This window comes from Pseudomyrmex gracilis, unplaced genomic scaffold (genome assembly GCF_002006095.1).
Source record: "Pseudomyrmex gracilis isolate BER0280 unplaced genomic scaffold, ASM200609v1 scaffold_169, whole genome shotgun sequence".
In the NCBI taxonomy this organism is placed as follows: domain Eukaryota; kingdom Metazoa; phylum Arthropoda; class Insecta; order Hymenoptera; family Formicidae; genus Pseudomyrmex; species Pseudomyrmex gracilis.
The window spans coordinates 186,151-207,992 of NW_018020753.1; the positions used below are offsets into that span (position 1 = coordinate 186,151).

The following is a 21,842-nucleotide window of genomic DNA, read 5'->3' on the forward strand; positions in this document are numbered from 1 at the left end:
TCAATTGCTAGTTATTCCTAGGGCATATTTCCCATAGCACATAATAAACTTCACCACACCATTCTCTACTCTCTCTCTCTCTCTCTCTCTCTCTTTCACGCGCGGATCTTTCAGTCCCCCATTCCCCGTTTGCTCTCCGCCGCTGATGACGAACGATCGGCGAAGAGAATTCATCTCATCACGCACCTGGACAGCAGTTCGCGAACTGCTGCGTGCTTCATTGTCGAGAGAGTTTCTCTCTCGGTTTCCCTCGATTCCGATGTTTTTTCCGCCCAAAACCGGCGTCTCCAAGTGGAACGTAGAAAGTGCCGGTCAGCCGGTCGATGTTGAGAAGCGCGAATTGCAAGCGATTTCTCCGTGACCGGCCACCTCACTGGCAGCGTGTGATCGGCACAACATGAAAGAGCAATTAGCGCCTACGGAAAGGATCGGCCGAGAAATTTTGCGATTCTCTCGAACAGAAAGTTTATCATGAAAACAAACACACGGTTGGGATTAAAAAGATTAGGTCAGTTATTGCACGTCTTAATTCGATTCGAGAGTTTTGAAAAAGAAAATGAAGGAGATTGCATTAAACGATTGTCGCGATAGTTTTTGCTGAGATTCATCGTGTTAAGTGACAATTTCGAAGCTAGACTGTTTGGCAACAGACGCCGCTGTGATATAATTGAAGTGTGCATACGCGACGTATCTTATCGGTTTTATCACAAGACAAATATTTATCGCGTCGCAAAGAAATCGCGACGAGTAGAGAAGCTGACGAGCGAGAAGAATCGGGAGCTTCTGCGTGTTATTTCGCGTTGTGACAAGCCACGCGAAAGGTTCTCTCCGTACGCAAATCGGAGAAATTCTCACCGTATCGGAATTTCACAAATTTCTCGAGAGAAATATAAATGAAACAGTGAGTTTCTAATATAGTTGTGTGTAGACAAAACTATATTGCTATGTGAAACGGGAGTTTCGGAGTGAAAAACAGTTTGGTGTTGTTGAAAAAAAGTGCAGGAACTGACAATTGTTGAGACACACGAGGCATGTGCGTTTCCTTCGCGACATTCGTGCAACGTTCGCGGCAAAGAAGGATCTCTCTCAAGAGGAGGATCCTTCGCCGCATCCTTCGGCACGCGGAGGGTGAGCGAGAGGGAGGCAACGTAGGAACCGGTGCGCTTGACGATGTGTGTATACGCGCGTTGTGTGTGTAGGGCAGGAGAGGGAGAGCGGACGAGCGAACGAGCACATAGTGTGCGCGGGAGGGTGGAGGAGAGTCCGCGACGCGTCGCGGAGCAGAGCGAAGTAGAGAACGAGAAAGAGCGAGAAGCGCGAGCGTGCGAGCGAGCTAAACGGAGCGAACCAGCAGGAAGGAGAGGGCGAGTGCAGGGGGAGGGGAAGAGAGCGCAGTGGCGCGCGCGAGAGACCGAGAGGGAAAATCCGGTTGCCTGGCGACGAGCCATCTAGTTCGATCCCAGCCAGCTACCCGACCAGCCAACCCTCCTCCGGTTCTCTCCTCGTCGTCGTCGTCGTCGTCGTCGTCGTCCGTCGACGCAGGAGCGACGACACCGCCGTGCCGAAGGGAACGGCGCTTCCGTTCTGTCGTCGGCTCCGTTTCTCTTTCTTCAGAAAAGAGAAAAAGACAGAGAAAGAAGAAAAGGGGGAGAAGAAGAGAAAAAACACCTTTATCTCTCTTTAGGATTCTTTGGCGGACGCCGCTGACTCGGTTGGTCACGTCCCACGCGACGTCCGCTATCGAGATCGCGGGATACCATTGTCGGCGCGTCGTCGTTTCCCTAGTCGCGCGAGAAAGAAGCTCCGGAAGGGAGTCCGGAAGATCTGCGCCGCGGTGAAGGCGACCGGACACGCTGTTCTGTTCGCGGCTTTCTTCTTCGTATACATGCACCGATATATCCTGAACGTGCTCTGGTGGTGCGTATCTCCTCGGTTGGTGCTAGTTTCCGGCGCGGGGAAGTTTTCGAAGGACGTCTCGCGTGCGAGTTAACCGGCTAATCATTTATCCGCGAGTGTGTTTCACCGTCGGTGTCTGTTGCCGCGACTTGACAGCGTGAGAAATAAAGTGAGTACTTACGCTCTGGTTCTTTCTCGACAAGGGAGAAAAACGGGAAGAGAAATATAGAGACGAAAAGAGAGAGAGAGAGAGAGAGAGAGAGAGAGAGAGAGAAAGAGAGAGAGAGAGAGAGAGAAAGAGAAAGAGAGAAAGAGAGAGAGGAGCCGTAAGCAAGTGCATTTTTCAAGGACGTTGTTTCTGGCGCATTTCGCTGGACTGCACGCACAGGTGCTGTCCTTCGCCATCTAGCAACAAAGCGGGAGGAACTCCTGCGTCACTTTTTGTTACAACGAAATTTGTATACGTAGTAATCACAATTAGTGCTCTTCGCGAAGAAGCGAGGAAACCGCGTCTCCTTTAACGATCGACGAAAAAAGAGGAAAAAAGAAATTAATTTGCTACATAATAAATATAATATTTATTTATTGAAAAACCATATAAAAAATATTATATATATTTATCAAATTAGAATTAAGATCTACGATACGATTCTACTGAGCTAAACATCAATTGGAATGAGAAACTCGAAATATTGCATCGAATTGCATAACTAGATATGCCACTTCGCCGCTAATTAGTTCAATCCTCTTAAAAATTCTCGAGAACACTTCTGACTGAAAGAGAAGTTTGCGGGTTGTATAAGAGAGAAATGTAAAGGGAAATGAAATGTGTATCAAAAAGTGAGATAAAAAAGAGATTCAAGATCAGTCGACGCGAAAATCGAAATAGATGAACTAGATGACCGAGGAATAAATCCTTGGAAATCGATTGAGGAAGCGCGAAGGGAGGAAGAGTGAAATACATCAGCTACGGAAAGGGGGACAAGTGTATCTCAAGAAAATCGACGATTCTCGATGGGAGGAAACGAAGGCCGGGACGGGAAGCGCGGAGACGAGAATTCTCGCGAATAAGATGAGCCAAGACCGTCGCGGGATCTCGCAGATAGGGATTGTCCTCAGGATGGCTGCGGCAACGATGGCCTTCGATGGAACGTCGTCGTGCGGTTCAACGACTTAGAATTACGTCCATAAAGCTACGACCTATACGTGGGTTCGCGCTCAAGCGACCGCCCTTCTCCGCGCGTGTACTAGGTATGCGATATTGCCAGGAAAGAAGGAAAATCTTCGCCGACCACAGGACATCGAAACATTCAAAACGTGAAATTTAACAACAACGACGAAAAGAAAGAAGTTATAAAATTGTTTCATTGAATTTTTCTTTTTACATCGACATGAAAATAGTCTCCCGCGCGATTGTTCGAACAACGCAGCAACATTCCGAGGAATATACTCGCGTCGTATAACTCCAACGAACAGAAAATACAATATATCCGATGAGGGATTATGATAATGTGACGAGACCTCGCATTTGACGTCACAATTTGTGTGATGCGTAATTATTGGTGCTAGATTAACAATAAGCAACACTTTGTCATTGTCGTGATATTTAGCGCGATAAGAAGAGACTTTCGTTTCGACAACGCGGTTGTGGGAATTTCTTCGAGAACGTTTTCTCTCTCTCTCACACGCACACATCGGATAGAAATTTACAAAACTCAGCATCATGTTCCAGTGCATCATACAGCAAAGAAACGGCTGGATCCATCCGTACACTCCCGACACCAAGGATGTTTTTCCAGGTATTATTGTTGAAGAATATATTCAAATAAATTGTATATATTGTCGCGCGCATTCAGCTCTGCGATTCTTAATGAATGCGGCCCTGAAATTAATTTGTTCGAATTTGTTCGAAGTCAATGAGTAAATCCACAACAAACAGATCATTAAAATGATTAATCGAGAGAGTCAAGGATAAAATAATTGAACTTTTAGAATGTAAAGTATTATTCAGCATGTGTAACGTAGATAAAAATACTAGCCGATATTTATATACTGACGTACTTATATACAATCTCACACACACAATTTACATATTTCCGATAACTTCTGTTTGACATTTATTTGATAACTTGTACCAACAGAACTTGTTATCAAATATGTTATCAAATGATAATTTACTTCCTTAAACAACTATTCGCTCCAAACGCGTTCTTTTGAAAACATAAATGCATTTATATATATATATAATATTACATACATTTAATATTATTACATATACTTGAAATAGACATTAAAGCCGATTATTTCAAAATCATGTTTTTACTTTTGCAACTTTGAAATGAATGATTATTATAAGATATAAATTATTTTTTGTTCGATAACTGATCAATACGCTGAGAGAGCTGAGGAACATAAGCAGTCGATTTCATCGTGTTCTTATGTACGTTGCACACAGGGCATGTGATATATATGGGAAATCCTATATGTGGGAGTGCAACGCCATCGTAGGGTGGCGCGGACGTTCGTTATGGTTGTATAGAATTTCTGGCGGCAAAGCAGAAGAGTGGCTGTGTGTGTGCGCGCGCGCGCAAGGGAGTGGATGACGCATAGAAAAATGCTAGAGGCAAAGCAGATAACCCGCGTTGATAACGCTCGTCGTGGTCGTGGTGCGAGCGAACACGCGCCAGATAAAAGAAAAAAAACATAATACAGCGCCGAGAGAATATGCGCAAGGCGCCATACGTCTATAAGTTCCTTCATTGCGTTGTGTTTCATCGCCGAGAGACAGCTAATTTCGCCGATAAGTTAATTGCTGGTTGGCGGGAATGTACGCAATTTTTCGCTTTCGGCGAAATGTGAAAGTTCAACGGCGGTTGCAGCACTCGACGCGAACTGAAGTATCACGGACGGGAAAAAGAGTTCTCGACGAGATGCTTTGTAGCTTTTACGTTTCGTGTTCAATTAACGTTCGATCGATTTTATATATAACCCGGGCGAAATCCACGTTAAAAGCGCGGTCCGTCAATTAAAAAGTATAAATTATGCAGACCTTCCGGAAACAAAGAATTCCCCGGAAGGAATAGACACAAAGGCGAAGTTGAAAATCAAGCTCGGTATATTGTCGAAGTTTGAAGAAGCCTTCGATCAAAGGCGAAGTTCTATTGGTTATATTGTTCGCAATTTTACAAACAAAGTCAATCTTAGGAGATGCATTTGAAGTTTGCCAGTTTCTTCCTGCCGAGAATTTATCGGAGGCTTTCAGTCTGCGTTGTTTAATTTTCATTTCTCGAACGAATTGTTGAAAGAGAATTCCGCGCGCAAGTCGTTACGTTGATATCCGTCCATAAGCTGCCGCGACACATTTTATCTCACGCTTTTTTTTTCTTTTTTTTTTTTTGAAACACGCGTTGAAACATGCGCGCGTGTATTCATTTTGCCGCGCCGCTGTTATTATTTTAAGCTCTGCTACTTGTGCGTTGTACAACAGGAATTTCCTTCCTTTAACTACATGCGATACAAAAGAGGACGCAGAACATTTCGGTCGATAGACATGCGTGCACGGCGAAACTCAACGCCAGAGCAGGAAGCCGTTAAATTGACACGTCGACGACGACGACGACGAGGAGGAGGAGGAGGAGAAAGAGGGTGCGTATGTGCGTATGTGCGTGTGTTGTGCCGCGTTTTCTCTCACAACGTATATGGTGTGGACAATGCAACATGTATTACGTATGGTTTTATTAAAAAAAAAAGTTTCATCGATATCCATTTAATCTTCTGGGAAAAGGAAGAAATAAAAATAAATTTATCTATTGATTGACACGCCACAGTTGTTTATGAATCAGTTTTTTTTATTATCACAAAAGAGTGAAAAATTATCTAATAATCTTAATCTCTTTAAACAAAACTATAGAACAACTTTTGTTTTATGTAAACCGCTAATTTCTTAAATTTTCTGTACTTATCCGTTTGAGCAGTTTGTTATTCCAATCGTTTGAATAGATTGAATATTGTTGTTTTAATTTAAGAGCGATCGATAACTCTCGCGAAAGCACTCGTAAAGTTCGCTGCAAAAAAATTGCAATCGGGTGCGCGCGTGTATGCGCGTACTACACATTCGTGTAACGCGTTCGACGACAATTCACGGCGCCAATGTTTGCTATCGGATAAATCGCCGGCGTGTCGACTCGCGTGTGTACCTGTCCACGGTGTGTGTATAAATAGACGGACGCGGACGCCGTGGTGACGCAACGCGAAAATTCGCTCGTCCAAATTAGCTTTCGTGTATTCCCCTCCTTTTCGTTTTAATATCATCTTGATCTCATTTTCGCACGGCGGCGTGTCGAGCTGAATGGAAACCGCTCGCGAACAGGTAGGAGTAACCCTGAAACCTTAAAATCCGCGATTTCCAAATAAACGGAAGGAACGTTAATGCGCGCAATTATATAAAAACTAACTTTAAATAAATAATAAATAATCGTAACTTATTATAATAATAAATTTACAACAAAATATTATTTTGCAGATAAAGTCCGCGATAAAAATAAAATGCGACGTTTTGTAATTTTATATAATTTATTCGGTATGTTTTTTCCAATACGCAATTTTCTGATTGAGTGAACGCGGAAGTATTGCGCGCGCTTCCTGGACGTGTACGTAGCGTCGCAAATAAACCGCGACGGCCTATCAGCGAAATGCAAATGCACGATAAATCGTTACCGCGGTCTATCGCGCGGTCTCGAAACCGAGGAGGATTATCGGGGAGGCTTCCAAGTGCAGTGCCGCTTTTGTCAGTGTATACGATATATTTATACGTGCTTTCTTAAGTGTAATAGAACTTGGAGGGGAATTTGCGTGTTATCTCTTTTATTGCGCGCGATAAAAGCGACAATAAATCCACCGGGCGGTAAAAGTCCCTCGCGCACGTGTGTAATAGCAATTCGCGCCGCTACAAGCGATAATCAGAGTATAATGCACGAAGCAGCATCAATAGTGCAAATCGAGTTCTCGACAACTATATTACGGTGAACCGTAAAACGGCGCTCAGTATCGACACACACGGTGTCCAAGAACTTTCGATAAATTTGAAACAGGTCGTATTTTTGTCTTTTGTTTTTTTTTTTTTTTTTTTTTTTTAACAAAAATGTTTAATGTTTTACTGGAGATCTTTCTGTTGCCTTCGTTATTTCTGGTAAACAAGAGACTAAAGAGAGTCGATGTTTATTTAACAAGATTTTAGTTTTAAAAAATGCGTAGACTGGAAAAAAAGTCGTTCAATTTGGTGCCACACTGTGCGCGATATATCCGACAGTTCTCGATTTCCGACTGTGTCCCGTGTATGCGAATGCTGATAACAAAAGCAGCTGGCGGCGCGAAATCGCCAGCCTCGCTCTCAAACAAAAGCCAAAATCTCACTCGCGATCTACACGATTCCAGTTCGAGAATTAAATAATCGTCTCTCTTTCTCTATCCCTCCTCCTTTTTCGCACGATATCGGCTAAAAGCAATTACTCGACTGACGCTTCTTCCTTTCTGCAGACATGCATTTGTGCGAGTAAATCGTTAGTCTTTTGGTTTCAATTGTAGTTTTTTTTGTTTTTTATATATATCTTTTGTGTCTCGCTTTTCTATTTTCGATTAAAAAGCGTATATTCATAAATTCTCAAGTACTAGCACAACATAAGCCCGCGCTACGTGCACGCTGTTATTGTTTTTATTTTAACGTGTTGTGCCAGTAAACAACCTGTCACCGCAATAACAGATAGTATATGTCTTACAAAGCATATATTACATGATGTACATATGAGAAATGTCAGAAATAACGCGTGAAATTTAAACTCGAAAAATAGAAAGAGGGTGAAGTGGAAAAACAACACGTGACTAAAGTAAGATCTCGTGACAGTAAACAGAGTAAAAAAGAGAACATTACATTTATTATATATAATATATGTATGCATAATAGTATATACATATATATATATATATATATATATATATATATCGTAATCACGTGATCGAGATCAGTACTCTCTGCGTAGTCACGTGACCGGGGTCAGTGACCTCTGCGCGGTCGCGTGACCGAGGTCAGTGACCTCTGCGCGGTCGCGTGACCGGGGTCAGTGACCTCTGCGCGGTCGCGTGACCGGGGTCAGTGACCTCAGTGTAGTCACGTGACTAAGGCCAGTGATCTTACCGTAGTATATATATAATACATGTAATACAATATAAGGTATAATGTTATAGATATATAATAAAGTATATATATAATATATAATAGTAGTATATATAGTATATTATACATTGTATATATTATATTATATATTATATACATATTTAGTCACGTTACTTTAGTCACGTGATGTTTTTTCTCTTCTCCTTGTTACGTGACTTTAAAAAACGCAAGAATATTTTTGTTTTTTAATGTTTTGTTCTGAAGCGATTGAGACTAAAAAAACGAAAGTGATCGATTCAGTTGTTCTTGAGATATTGCTTCATGAAAATCTCACTTCTCAATCGCATGAATTTCGCGTAACTAGAAACGTCCAATTAGCGTTGAGATCAAAATGGCAACAATCAATATCGAGGGAATTGATTGTGATTATTTACACACGCTTTTTCTAGTAGGATATTGAGAGATTTTTGACTCTCGAGATGCATTGCTAAAAAACTCTAAGTTTTCACGCCGCGCAGCAGTCAACACTGAAGTGCGAATGCGCAGTTGTCCGAACGTCGCTTGTTGTCCTTCCCAGGCCTGCAAGCCGCGGTCGCACGGCTTTTTTTCCGAGCCTTCTCGCTAATAATTGCTTCGTGCGCAACAATTGTGCCAAGCAATGAAAACGACACCGCGATGGCGTGACAAATTGAATTCGTTTGTGATCTTTGGCTGGTGTGCGCGAACTGCGCATTTAGTTTGAACCGCTTACACGCGCGGCGCCGCGCCGGTTCGGAACGAGAGAAGTTATTTCGCCAATTAATTTCCAATTTCGCCGAGTAATCCTGGACGATAGCTCGTGCCGTAATTGCGTTACAGTTGGAAACGCGAAATTGTGACGCGAGTGTGTAAGTCAAACGGTCGAATTTTATCTCGCATAATGGGAAAATTTCATTTTGTTGCTCGAAAAAATTGTTTTACATTTAATTAATTTCTCTCGCAGTTACACAGTTGTGTATTATCGTAATTAAAATCTGTAATTTTAGTTTTTAACACCTTGTCGTTCTTCTTTTTTCCTCCCTTACTGTCTCTCGATTGCATCTTTCCACGGACTTCGAGTGGAGATGAAAAATCGCTCTTTTCAGGATCGTGTTTAAACTCGAGCAGAGAGAGAAAGAGAAGCGAGCGCGAGAACGGAGGGATTGGTTTCGCCAATTAATTCCTAATTCTAGCAATTAATTCCGCCGACAGTATCGCGTATATGAAACCCGAGCCTAATGACATTAGCCGGCCGGGTGAAGAACATCTCGGACCGGACTGCGCCGCCTTGTAAAACCACGCTCCAAGACGAATCTTTTTCTCGCGTTGACATTGGACTGTGGAAACACGATCACTTTCTTGCCCACCCTATAAAGTTGCTCGTTTGGGATTTCTTTACTCTCTCTCTTTCTCTCTCTTTTTCTGTTCTCGCGCGTTTGATGCCATTAGAGCGAAAACTCGATGAAGCACTGCAGACTCCCGCGCAACAATAATGGATGCGCGTTACGAGCGTCGAACACACTTGCGTAACTTCTTCATGTACAGACCCGAAGCTCGTAATAATTCCGTGCGCGGCACGATTATTGAAGCGAGCGAGCGCGCGCCGCCTCGGCGATTGCGTTACGAATAATCGGTATGTAATTAGCGTTCTGTGCCGGAGGAAAATTCTCTTAGGTCGGAAACGTGTTTCTTTCAGTCTCGTGTCTTTTTGACATTTTTTTTCTCAAAATGTACTTGCAATATTGTGTTTTGATGAAAATTATATGTAAAATAATTCGTGGAAGAGATTGTAAAACGGAAATATGTATGAAAAAAAATGAACAATGAGAGAGTTCGCAGGATCATCGTGTGTACCGTCGAATGATAAGGATGCGAATGCGGAAAATGCAATACTCCGTATCAAATCGTTGTTATCAATTCGCGACGGTAGCGAGCGCGTTGCGTTCGCTTATCGCGCGCAGTATCGCGCGATTATTTCGAGGCTCGCGAAGTATATAGATAAAAATATAACTACCGCGTGTAATTTTTTTTTGTTTAGCACTCGAGAGGAAGAGATGCGTCAACGCGTAATGTTTAAATATTGCGCGTTCTATGAATATTAATAAGAATTAATTGCAACACACTCTATGAGTCAAATTAAAGTGTAAAATTGAACAAAAATTATTCCAAATTAATTGCGATCTGTTACGAAGATGAATTTTAAAAATAAACGGCGCGGCAAGGCGGGTTCCGTATTTTTTTTATCCCGCATTATTAAAACAAAACAAACTCGTCGTGTTTGCGCGTGAGATTGCCGTAATTACGCGCAGCTATCCGCGCGTTCGTGAGCCAGGTACGTGTGCTCTCGCTCTCTTGACAAATTAAACAGCTGTTTTAACGCCGCCGTCAGCCTTACAGTCTGTCTCGCGAGCTGTGTGGTTCTTTCACATCGTTAAAACGGTAAATTACTATCGCGGAGCGCTGCGCGCAATTAGAAGGCTCGGAAAAGGAACTCTCGAACGCGGCGGAGGCTTATTGGGAAATCAACGAGCCAGAAGAAACGAACGGCCGATTGAAACTGTCCGTACGAGACGGGAACCAATAACCGACGATGCTGTTTCGTGCCGGTTATCGCCTCGCTTCCGCATACACGCCTCATTATAACTCGATTTTTCTGTACTTTGGACGTGTATGTGTGTGTGTTGTGTGTGTATGTTGTATTTTCCTGTATCCACATCTTGTTAATCAATTAAAAATTGATATTATATTAGTTTTTAATGAAACTCGCTCAGCGAAAATCCGGATTCTCTGCGGACGTTTCGCGTACGCACAAGCCATGAGATTTTTTTGTTTTGTTCGATCGGTCAAGCTCAATTGAACTACGCAACGGGCGCGGCCCGATTCTATCGGCGACCTTTATTAAACTCTTATCGAGAGGTCATCGAACCATCTTCCGACCCGCCATTATTGTACTGGCTGAACTCTCGCACTTACGTACACATGTATAAGAGAAAGAAACACTACTAGAAAGAAACGTACGTAAACGGCTTGACATAGTTATTCGAGCGAGTGTATCGGAGTTAAGATAACGAAAGGCAAGTCTCTCTCTCTCTCTCTCTCTCTCTCTCTCTCTCTCTCTCTCTCTCTTTCTCTGACGACGCAATAACCACTTGACGCTTCCCTTCAATTCGCGCAGGAAGGAAGTCGATATGAGACCGAGAGAGAAACATTGTGCGCTGCATATCAATTTGTGCGCGCTGCTGTACCGCACGTGCGTGTGTTGTGTGCGAGCGTCGTGTTAACCTATTAAAGCAACGCGCACATACAAAGCAACACGCATCTCCCGGTCATCTTAATTTTTTCTTCATCACAGCGATAAAGTCCGTCGAAGTTCGGAACATGATGTCAGATCGGACATCAAAGAGGTCATCAACGCGGGAGAAGTTGCAGAAAAATTCAGAAAGATCGCGGCTATTTTTATCTTTCAACTGTTTTGTGAACACGCAATCGTTCTATGAATGAGCAAAAGGCGTGCGAAATATATTTTTAATTTTATTATAACATCGAAAAGTCTCTCTTTGTGCGAGAATGCGTGTAGGTAGGTTTGATATTTAGCAGCGAGCTTGCATCCGGCCTGCACCTGTGTGCCGTCCCTCTCTCGGTACATTTCACAAAGAAGAGTCAAACTTTTTTGAAGGACGCGTGGGTTGCACCGGAAACATGCATCACAAAGTGCATCACGGACGAGCCGCCTCGTGTGAGTGAGTGAGTTTTGTATGTGTGTGTGTGTGTGTGTGTGTTACAGGCGTTTCCCTAGCAATCGCGCGCCCCGTGTACACGCGGAGAGAAAAATTTACGCGAGCCCGCTTGAGAAAGTTGAAATCTCTCGAAGCGTTGAGAATTAAAATATCATTATGCGATGGAATAATTTCAATTTGCGCAAAATACTTTGGAACTCTTGTTTGCGATTTAATTAAATGTGAGAAGCGCGCGATGTATCTGTAAGATCTTGGAGCGGACACCACGTGTGTATTGTACGCGGCACGTTAATGTAATATATGCAACAACAATAACAACAAAAAGGGGGTGCTGGGACGCGAGAGAAATTATGCGTTTAACTGTCACATTCATCGTACTCGGAATTTGTCACGGTCACGAGCACGCACAATGACGTGGTATTTGCGACGCATAAACTTCATTTACTCGGACACGGTTTAAAACTAATCTTCGCGGTTAATAATTCGTACACCGCGCATTCGGGGAGAAGGAGGAAGTTCAACATTGACCCAACTCAACATGTGACATTGTCGTTACTGCGGTCATCTTTCCACGAAAAAATTGACGACCGTCGTCTCGACACGTCAATCAACGTTATCTCGCGTATATTTCAAAAGAATATCAAAAAATATCACATCTATCTCGCGGCGTCGCGTCTCGTCACCCGTCGGTACATATTGTTTTTTTCAATTTGACCGATTTTATTCGACGGATTTTACCGATTTACGTGCGGGCGTGGGCGAGATTACTGCGAGATCCAGGTCGACGAAGACGAGAGAAGGATAAAGATGAGAAATTCGCTACTTATTTCGCACAACTCCCTTGGGGAAGAAGATTGTCGCGCTTATACAGTCGGTCGGGGGGAAAGATATAAATTTTATTGTCATACATCCTTGAAAATTCTATTTCCATAACCTTTATCCTCTCTTTAACATTACGCAACTTTACGCGTATATATGTACATATATACATTCACTATATATTATTATTATCATCAAAGTATCCGTAATATCCGCTTCGTTGCCGGTCCGATACTTCAGCATCAGTTATTGATCACTCATTATTACGGTGACTTATACAGGCGCGTAGTTGGCACGCCAACTACCTTTTTCCTCGAAGACGAAGTTGCGATCATTATCTCGCACCTTTTCTTCGCGGAATTATGCCGTTAAATTGGTCTTCGGTATTTTTTTTTTTTATTCTTTTTCTTTCTTAATATTCGTTTTTCAAGCGCTCGGGACACCAGTAACGATTGTAACTTTCAGCGTGCAAAAACCAATCACAAAGCGCGCGATTGCAATGTCAAGGACCGGGGCCCTTCAGACCGTTTCACCGAGCCTGCTTTCCGCTCGCGCCTGCTCAACGCACACACACACATATCCACAGGCTGCAATCGCAGCAACAGTATCCGTGCGAGAGAGCTTGTGTGTGGGCCCCGGTGACGGTGGTAATTGTGGTTAATTTAACGATGGTCAAAGCAGTCACTGCCTGTCCTTACAGGCCAGTTTATGCGGCTGCGTTCCAAGCGCCGGCTGCAGCTCTTTTGCGCGCGCTCGCTCTCGACACGAAAAAAATCTCTCGCTCTCGAGATCGCGATTTCCGCGCAGTTGTTGCCCGTCGTTGCGCGAGTAAATCCGACGGATTTGCGATTGTGCGAAAAATAGATGGAAGAGAAATGCAAAAATGTGTGTGTACTTAGCGAGATTAGTTTCGTCAATTAATCAAGAGCGAGAAAATCGACTGTGAAAGTTAATTCGAAAAACGATATCTGATGAAAAACGTCCGTGTCGGATGAAGTAAAAGAGAAAAAGTGAATTTTCCCAGATTGATGGATTATCGAACGAAAGGTTGGAGTCTCTTATAGGATGTAAAACTTCATCACGTTTAATTGAATTTTTTTTTTTTTTTCTTGAATACGATCAATTAAAACTCTTATCCCCGCAGAAAATAGGCAGATTTTCGTGACGTCTTAATATAAATATCGATTATACTCTCCCCAGAAAAAATTCAACATGAATGTTTACATGTTTTATTACAGTTACATACCGCGTAGCGAAGAACAATCTATACAGATTGCTAATTTCCAAACCAAACCGATCTCTGATCTCGTCATTGGTGAAAATTGACGGTCTAAAAATACGCGCGTACCAATTTGTAATGAACTGCCATTGTCGATTAGCGTGAGAGTGTGAGAAGCGATTACTACGCGACCTCGTTACGTACATCGATACTTACCGATCGACTCACGCGAGATCGAGCCTCTCTCGACCCTCGCGCGTATCAGATCTCTCTCCTTCTTACAATCGCCAGTAACGGTGATCGCTTCGTGTCGGCTATTTCGCGTAATCGACGCCGTTTAACACCTGCGGATTCGACCGCAATCGGATCTCATTTTACGTGTCGATCTCTACCTGAACGCGAAACGTACAAGTACATAATATTCTTCTGGCGATTGTTCGTCGATTCTGTGCGTTTATTGTCGTGATATTGTGAGATAAGAAAGATATTGTCGATAATTGCACGTTGCAACAGAAAGCAAACGTATCTTTTTGCGCGAGTGTGTGAAATTAAGCGATTGATTAGGTTAGGTTTTGCAAGATTTGTTAAATTTATTTACACTTTTTAATATTTATACGATTTTCTTGTTGAATTTGTTTCCCCGCGAAGTTCTTTGCACGGTGTAGCGTAAAGACAGATCGTGAAATCGCGGAGATGTTCGATTTCGGGCGGATGAAGTGAATCGATCGGATGTCGAAGGACTGTCTGGTTCCGATTTTTAGCGTCGAAAGTGATTAACGGATGTCGGGAGTGCTGCGATGTAATCAAATAATGAACTGAGAGAAAGAGAGAGAGAGAGAGAGAGAGAGAGAGAGAGAGAGAGAGAAAGAGAGGGAGAAAGGCGTGTCGTTCTTCCCGTCTCTCGGAGCGCGAAATTGTTACCTCTTCCTGTCTTCTCCGCTCGCTCCAAGCGAGATCATCATCAACGCGAAAAACTATTTAAAAAAAAATGCTCTTATCGTTCTATACTTGTGACTTACGTTCACACAGACATTTATCTCGCAATTATACGAAAATTTCGATTCGGAGAAATCGCGCCGGTGTAAATATTCATTTGATGTTTTTGTTTTCAAATAAAAACAGAGAATTACATTTTTTTTAAACGATTGCGCGATCGCCATTCTTACAGTCATTATCGCACAATCATGTGCTTATTTCAGTCGATAATATATCAAAGTTGTAAGCGATAACACACTGCGATCCATCCATCGATCGATCGGTCGGTCGTTTGGCAGACGAAAGTTCACACGCGTCGTTTCGGTTTGCGAATTGTCAATTCAGCGGACGATCGTGTCGCCGCGCTCTCATAAATATTCAATCGCTTAACTCGAGTGATCTACCTGATTATACCGAGTCGATTAGATGTGTGTGTATGTGTGTGCGTAGTGGAGGAGCGTAGTGTAAAAATAGTCGCGGCATTATCGAGTGCAGCGGTGCGCATACGTGCTCCGCTGCGGAGCAGATATGCTGCACGGGACGACGACGTGTGTTAAAGCCCCGATAACAATCACTTAAGCGGAATTACGGCGCGTAATATCAACAAAGTTCTTTCACCGGACATAAACGATATATGTCGCGTCCGATCTCCTCACGTTCCTCTCGGGTCGAGCGATTACGTTGTAACAACGTTGCGTCGTTCATTATCGACACCTCCGAAACACTCTGCGGTTTGTTGTTGTGTCGCACGCGTGTAACTAATTCTCTCCGTCCTATTTCAAAATGAATTATTTGATTTGAGGCGTCGAGAGCTCGCAACGAGACCTGTCCAGAATATTCGCGCGATTTATTCAACCGCGCTTTGCGCGTTGCGAGAGAGTCTGGCTGCGGCTTCGCCCGATCTCTCGTATATTCACTTTTCTGCGGCAATCAAACCGAAAATAGAATTCGCTTTTCCGAAAATATCGCGGGAATCGAATCAATGAGACGAGGGAGAGGGGGGAGAGGAGGATTTTTCTTCTCTTGTTTATTTGACGATTTGCAGAGGTTGGCAATTGTTTGCACTCGCGAGAAACACGATGAGTTGTTCGAGCAGATTGTGTGTCGTCGTCTCTCGGTTCCAGTTCCATTGCTTGCCAAGAAACGTTCGTTTACCCCTTGCGATCGACGAGTCTGTTTCCGGGGTCGCTCCGAGAGGAGGGAACGAGGATCGAGAGGGGAAAACGTAAAACGGCACTGGAGCATCTCTTTCGCGAGTGCACGAACCTCTCGCGTTATGTAGACAGAAGTAACTGTAAACAAGTCCGCTTTTTCTTTCCGCGTATTTATTAATCCTCGCTCGTTGCGCAAGCCGCGGTGCGCAACGGATGACGCGCCAGATGGATTTTGCGCACGCGAGGCTGCAATTGCACCGAATTGCTCGATAATTTCGTCAGCGAAATGGTAAAATTGTCGGTATAATTGAGACGCGCGCAAGACGTATTTGCGCGCGCGCAGGAAACACAAAAACCATTGTATAATTGTTATTATTACAGATGTGCGTTTCTCTAATGGAAAAACGTAAGAAATTATCCAATTTATATTCCGCTCATTGTGTACATTATTTTCGTTTTGTCTTATTCTTACTAGAGCTGTCGCAAAAGATATTCGAGAGATGACATCTTCCTCCTCGTCAAACATCGTTAATCAAAGGGACTAATTCATATCTCGTAGAACGCCGACGGGTCTAATCCTCTTAAATAACATTCTGTGTTCGTGGCTTAACGGCACTGTGAATAATCAATCGGATTAATTTCCATCAGGCGTTCGAGGAATTGGGACTCGAAGATAACAACAAAACTCCTGCGAGGATCAAGATGAAATTCGAATCCATCTGTCTTCGTTTTGACAACTTGTCGCATCGAACAACGTTTTGAGAATAAATATGTAAATGTAAACGTTTTTATATATAGAATACCGGTATTACATTTATATATAAACTTGTAAAATTGAGATCACGAAAAAACAGGCTAAAAGTTCAATCGTGAAAAGTGTTCTCTCCGAGAAGACAAGAACTAATCGTCGCGTGTTTAGAAACATCGCCACGCAGTCTCTTCCGAAAGAAAAACGTTCACGTGAGATATATATATATATATTGATATATATTGAGACACGAGATCTCTCTCTCTCTTTCTTTTTCTCTCTCGTGAGAAACAGCAACGCTTAGTTCGTGTGTGTGTGTGTGTGTGTAAGTGCATGTGCGTGCTAGCGCGCGCGTCGGCGCGTGTGCACGCGCGAGGGACAGCGAGAGCTCGACCGTCGTGACGGTGTACGAGTAGTGGTTGTGGTGAACGTGGGTGAAGAAGGGAACGACAACGACAACGAGGAGCGAGCGAGCGAGCGAGCGAACTCTAGCCCGATAATAAATAACGCGAAGGGAGAAATGTTCAAACTGGCCGGACGCCACGAGTGGGAAGCCTGGACAAAAGGTAAATGGAATATCCAGCGAGTGGGTGGTGACAAGAAAGAAGCAGACGAGAACTGAACCTCGTCTCTCCCGCGAGAACGTGGCGGCGGCAAGAAATAAAAAAGAGGGGATCACCCGATGATTGATAAGAAAAAGGAGTTTTCGCGATAATACCGCGTGGGTCGAAATCAAGGTTGACAGCAAGAGAGGACGAGGCTTTTGGCTCTCAGACAATTAGATTCATGAATGTTTTTTTCCTCGAGAGTCTTCGAACGAATCCTAATTGTAATCTTTTGTTCCAAGAAAACGTAGAATATGTGAAACGATGTGTAATTTGTATAAAATATTTGAAACAATCGTTGAAAGTTCGATTGTTTCTTTCCGATATATAAGTCGGTACATTTTGTATATATATTTTTCTTATTATTCTTATTAATTGTGCGTTTTCAATTGTTTCGAACAATATTGCTATTTTGATCATGAAAACTTACCTTTCTGAAAATAAGCTATAGAATGTCGGAACGTATGATACCGAACGTCAGATATTTATCGCGACACGTTTGCCAACGAAAGCAAAGGTATATATATTTACAAACAGAACTATCCGCGCGTGTGTCGAAGAATCGTCGAATGTATGTTACATATTCAAGTAGATGGAAGCGGTCGGGAAGTTCGATGCTTCGTCATGCCGAATATTTTCTGAGCTGTCTCGCTCAGGAGAAAAATTTACATATATTGACTTGCATTTCAAATTCAATTCGTCTTGCAATCGCGCATTAACAAGATAAATGATGAAATTTTATTTGTTTTTTACGAATTTTTTTAAAAGTATGCACATAATTTTTTTTTTAATCAAATTTATACGCAACAACTGTTAAAATAAATTTAAAACGCACACAAATTAAATAAAACAACAAGGTGATAGAACTCGCGCGTATAGAAATGAAAATAGTGTGTGAGAAAAACATCCCAACATAAAAATTTACTTTTGGAAAATTTATGTTACATTTTTTTGTGAGAAAAATACAAACTTTCTTGCGTCGGTGGATACTTTGTCATCGCATTTGCGGTGTGTATTATGAGGAATAAGTGATTTTATCAGAGAACGGTGACGTGTAACGGTTGGCAGACGCAAACGAGAAGAAAGTTCGTTACGCAGTGATATATCGGTTTTTCGTACGCGATAAACAACAACGGTGCTTGCGCGACCACGAAGGAAGAGAGAAAAAGAGAGATATACTCCCGATGGTCGTGTGTAACGTAAAAAGAATCGGCGGCGGCGTCCAGCTGTCGTGATATACATCGTACAGTTATGTTTCCTCGCTTGCGCGCATGTACCGTATGTGCGCCGCAGTCTCTAACGGATCCTCTCGTGGCAATTATTAAATCGCGACTCGCGGTCCGCGCGAAATTACCGCGATGCACCGCCGCTTTCTTGCGCGCGCGTGCTCGGGATTCTGTTATGCATTCACATAACACACACCTGGCGTCAACCTTGATGATGCTCGTTTTTTACCTCTTGCTTATTACACGCGGATGCATACATGAGCTGGCGCAAAAATTACGCGGTTGCATTTGACGAGCCGCGCTTTATATCACGCGCGCCTGGCTAGTGTATCATATTATTTTATTATTAGCGAAGACGCGCGGTCGCGTGTCTTCCCCGGGCGAAGTATCAATTTAGATAATAGCGTTGTGAAATTAGGGACGTCTTAGTAAATTCTTTACTTTATTTATTTGGCGATTGTTTTTCTTGTGAAATAAAAATTTGTTACAAAATGTATTTTTTTACATTGTCCGAGCAGTTTTTGTTCGAGATTTGAATTCGATATTCCGCGAGACGAAGAAACTTCTTTCTTTGTGCACGCGCGGCGTCTTCGAGAATAAAATGGTGATTGAACTTATTTTGGGATCGTCCGAAAGAGAGACTCGACCTCGCTCTCTCTCTGTTCCTCTTTCTCTCTTTTTCTTTCTGTCTCTTTCTCTCTCTCTCTCTATCTATCTCCCTTCCTTTCGTTAAACATTACACATATACACACTGGTATATTTCTGATCGCGGCGGGGGTGCGATACCACTACGGTTGCGTTGCAACCGGTTCGCGCTTTGTCGTGGGTAGATTTTAGGCGCAGCTGTTCTCTCTTTCTCTCTTTCTCGGCTTTTCTTTTTCCTTCGAGCATAGACGCGTTTTTGTGCGCGACTCTTCTCGTCGTCGTTGTCGGCGACGTTTCCCGTGGTTTTCGCCCTACATCGCTCGGCTTCGTTCACAGAGTTCGTTAAGCACTATGAAAGGCATAGCGCGCACGTTTCCGTTTTGACTTGGAAATTTTGTGAAACTACCGACCGACGAGAAACAGTCCCGTCATCTTTCATTCATCGTGCGCATGTAATCCATACATTTTCATAGATCTGTTTTGTATATATCTTCATCTTTGCATATGTTTATATTTTGCAAATTTACATTTAAATTGCAAATTTGTGATTTACAAATAAAAGTAATCAAAAATATCGAATATCAGGTTTTGATGTCAGACTCCATTAAATTTCATGAACTCTTCTAGAGAAGGAAAAAGATATAAATTTTACATATTTTATATGAATAATAATAATAATACGCAGAATTTGTGTGTCACACACACACAGAGAGAGAGAAAGAAACGCGGTAAAAAATTTTGCGCCAAGAATGTGCGCCCGTCATTTTACACGCCTGAAAACCGGGGAAGGGTTTCCGTTAAAAATTAAGGCGATACGTATTTTCGCGCACACTAATCGCGACTATATAATAATGCGGCCGTAATCGATCAATCGAAGGGATCGAGATTGAAAGAGAACCGAACAGCTTGCTGCATCGTACAGCCTATTTCGCTAATAGCGCCTATCGCGGTCTAGTTAATCGTAGGCAGGCTGCAATTCTCCGTCTTCAAAGTGCTCGACTGAGTGAATGTTGCGGCGTCTCTTCCTCCTTTTCTCTCGTATTCGACAACATCGTTCGCTCTCGAACCGTTGTTTTCTCTCCCTTCTCGGTCGGCGACTCGTCAGTTGGTGCATTCGACCACGATGATGCGCGCCACACATCGACCTCTTGCTTGTCAGATGACTAACTCGGCGGGGGTGCTTTCATACGGGGTGTCCCGAAATTATCCTTTCTCTCGCCGTGTATCCGTGCCTTTGAACAACTCGTGTGTGAACAGTTATTTTACATCTGTATGATTTTTTGTATGATTTTTATATCATTTGTAGTTTCATAAACAATGAAATAAAAGTCTTCTTCAAGTTTATTGCGAGATATAATTTTTGTTTTTTTTATTATCATCTTCGGTAAACTTGTCCGATATTTTTAATGAAGAAGAATCTGCACACAGTTGCTCGCATTTTGATAGACCTTCTGTGATTTCAAGACACCACACTCCGTATATGCCAGACTCGCGGCCGTATGCATTAGAGATTGCGTTTATTTACCTTTGCGTGTCGGCGTCTCGTCGGCGTTTCGGGGTCAAAGATCGCTTCGCGTCCTTTCCGAGGGATGAATCACACGCGCGCGCGGAAGTAAAGAGAAATCGATAAAACCTACGTTCGGTAGGTAGTCGGACGAAGTGCATAGAGTTTTGCCCTTGGACGGAAAATCCTCGGCGATTTTTTCGAGAATGTTAGGGCGCAAATCCTCGGTTACAAACGATAATTCGTGGAGAAATAATGTAACATCGGAAGAGAATACGATTAATTAATTTTTAAATAAACGATTAATTGATTTGTAAATTAGTGCGTGCAAATAAAACAATACTGTATTTCTGTGTACGTTATTTTGCGCAGCAGAAGTACATAATTTATCATATTTATGTGTAGTTGTTAACAGCGACGGTGCGCAAACTGATGATAACAAGCCGAGATAACGTCTTTTCTGAAGTAACAATGAACGGATGTCTAGTCGGAATGGTCTCCTTGAGTATCCGACTTTTTCGTTTCGGAATTATTCAAGCGAGACAGCGTCAAAATTGAAGCAGAGTCTTGACAATTCGTTCTTATCGTTTTTCTCGAGATCTTCAACTCGCAGCGTTCCGTCAAAATTAGAAAGACCTCGTTAAATAAGTCGGTAGAATTTTACAAGTCAAATGCGCGCGCATACGTGATGAAACTCAACTTGTTTTAAACGAAGCGATTGTTGTTGCAGTTTTTTATTATTGTTATTCTTTAAGCGACTTCAACAAGAAAACTTTAATTAAAATCAATGTGTTTTGTGCTATATTTTCTGTCTCCGTTTACAGACACACACACACACACGATGTGATTAAGACGCGGCCGCGCCTTGTCGACCGTGACGAGCAAAAACTCGCGGACTCTTTTCATCTTCGCGGTGTTTCCTAGAATTAAACATCATCGCGGGTTCACCCAGCCGCCCATAAAAGATCTATTCGTAAAGTTTCCGAGACGCAAGGCCGTCGACGAACTGATCCGTTTAGAGCTCTCGATAATTGGTAACACGTGAGCAAACATGTGGCCGAAAGCGGCGTTTTTCTCAGACGTCTCTGTATTTTTTTTCTCTCTCTCTTTTTTTATCGAGCCAACGC

The 21,842-nt window shown here is 42.8% G+C and overlaps 1 protein-coding gene across 6 annotated transcripts in view; it reads left to right on the plus strand.

Moving 5' to 3' along the window:
• The window catches only part of LOC109857718 (SLIT-ROBO Rho GTPase-activating protein 1-like), a 54,452-nt gene that overhangs the window by 15,484 nt on the left and 17,126 nt on the right, over positions 1–21,842 (plus strand). Inside the window, exon 1 of one of the 6 annotated variants that reach the window (XM_020434321.1) lies at positions 1,544–3,695. The exons of 2 other annotated variants lie outside the window; for them this stretch is intronic. In XM_020434321.1, the coding sequence (XP_020289910.1) occupies positions 3,620–3,695 (76 nt within the window). In that variant the 5' untranslated portion in view covers positions 1,544–3,619. Of the gene's footprint in view, positions 1–1,543; positions 3,696–13,347; positions 13,687–17,155; positions 17,302–21,842 lie in introns of those variants that run through there. 3 more of the 6 variants (XM_020434323.1, XM_020434322.1, XM_020434325.1) reach the window with 3 other exon arrangements.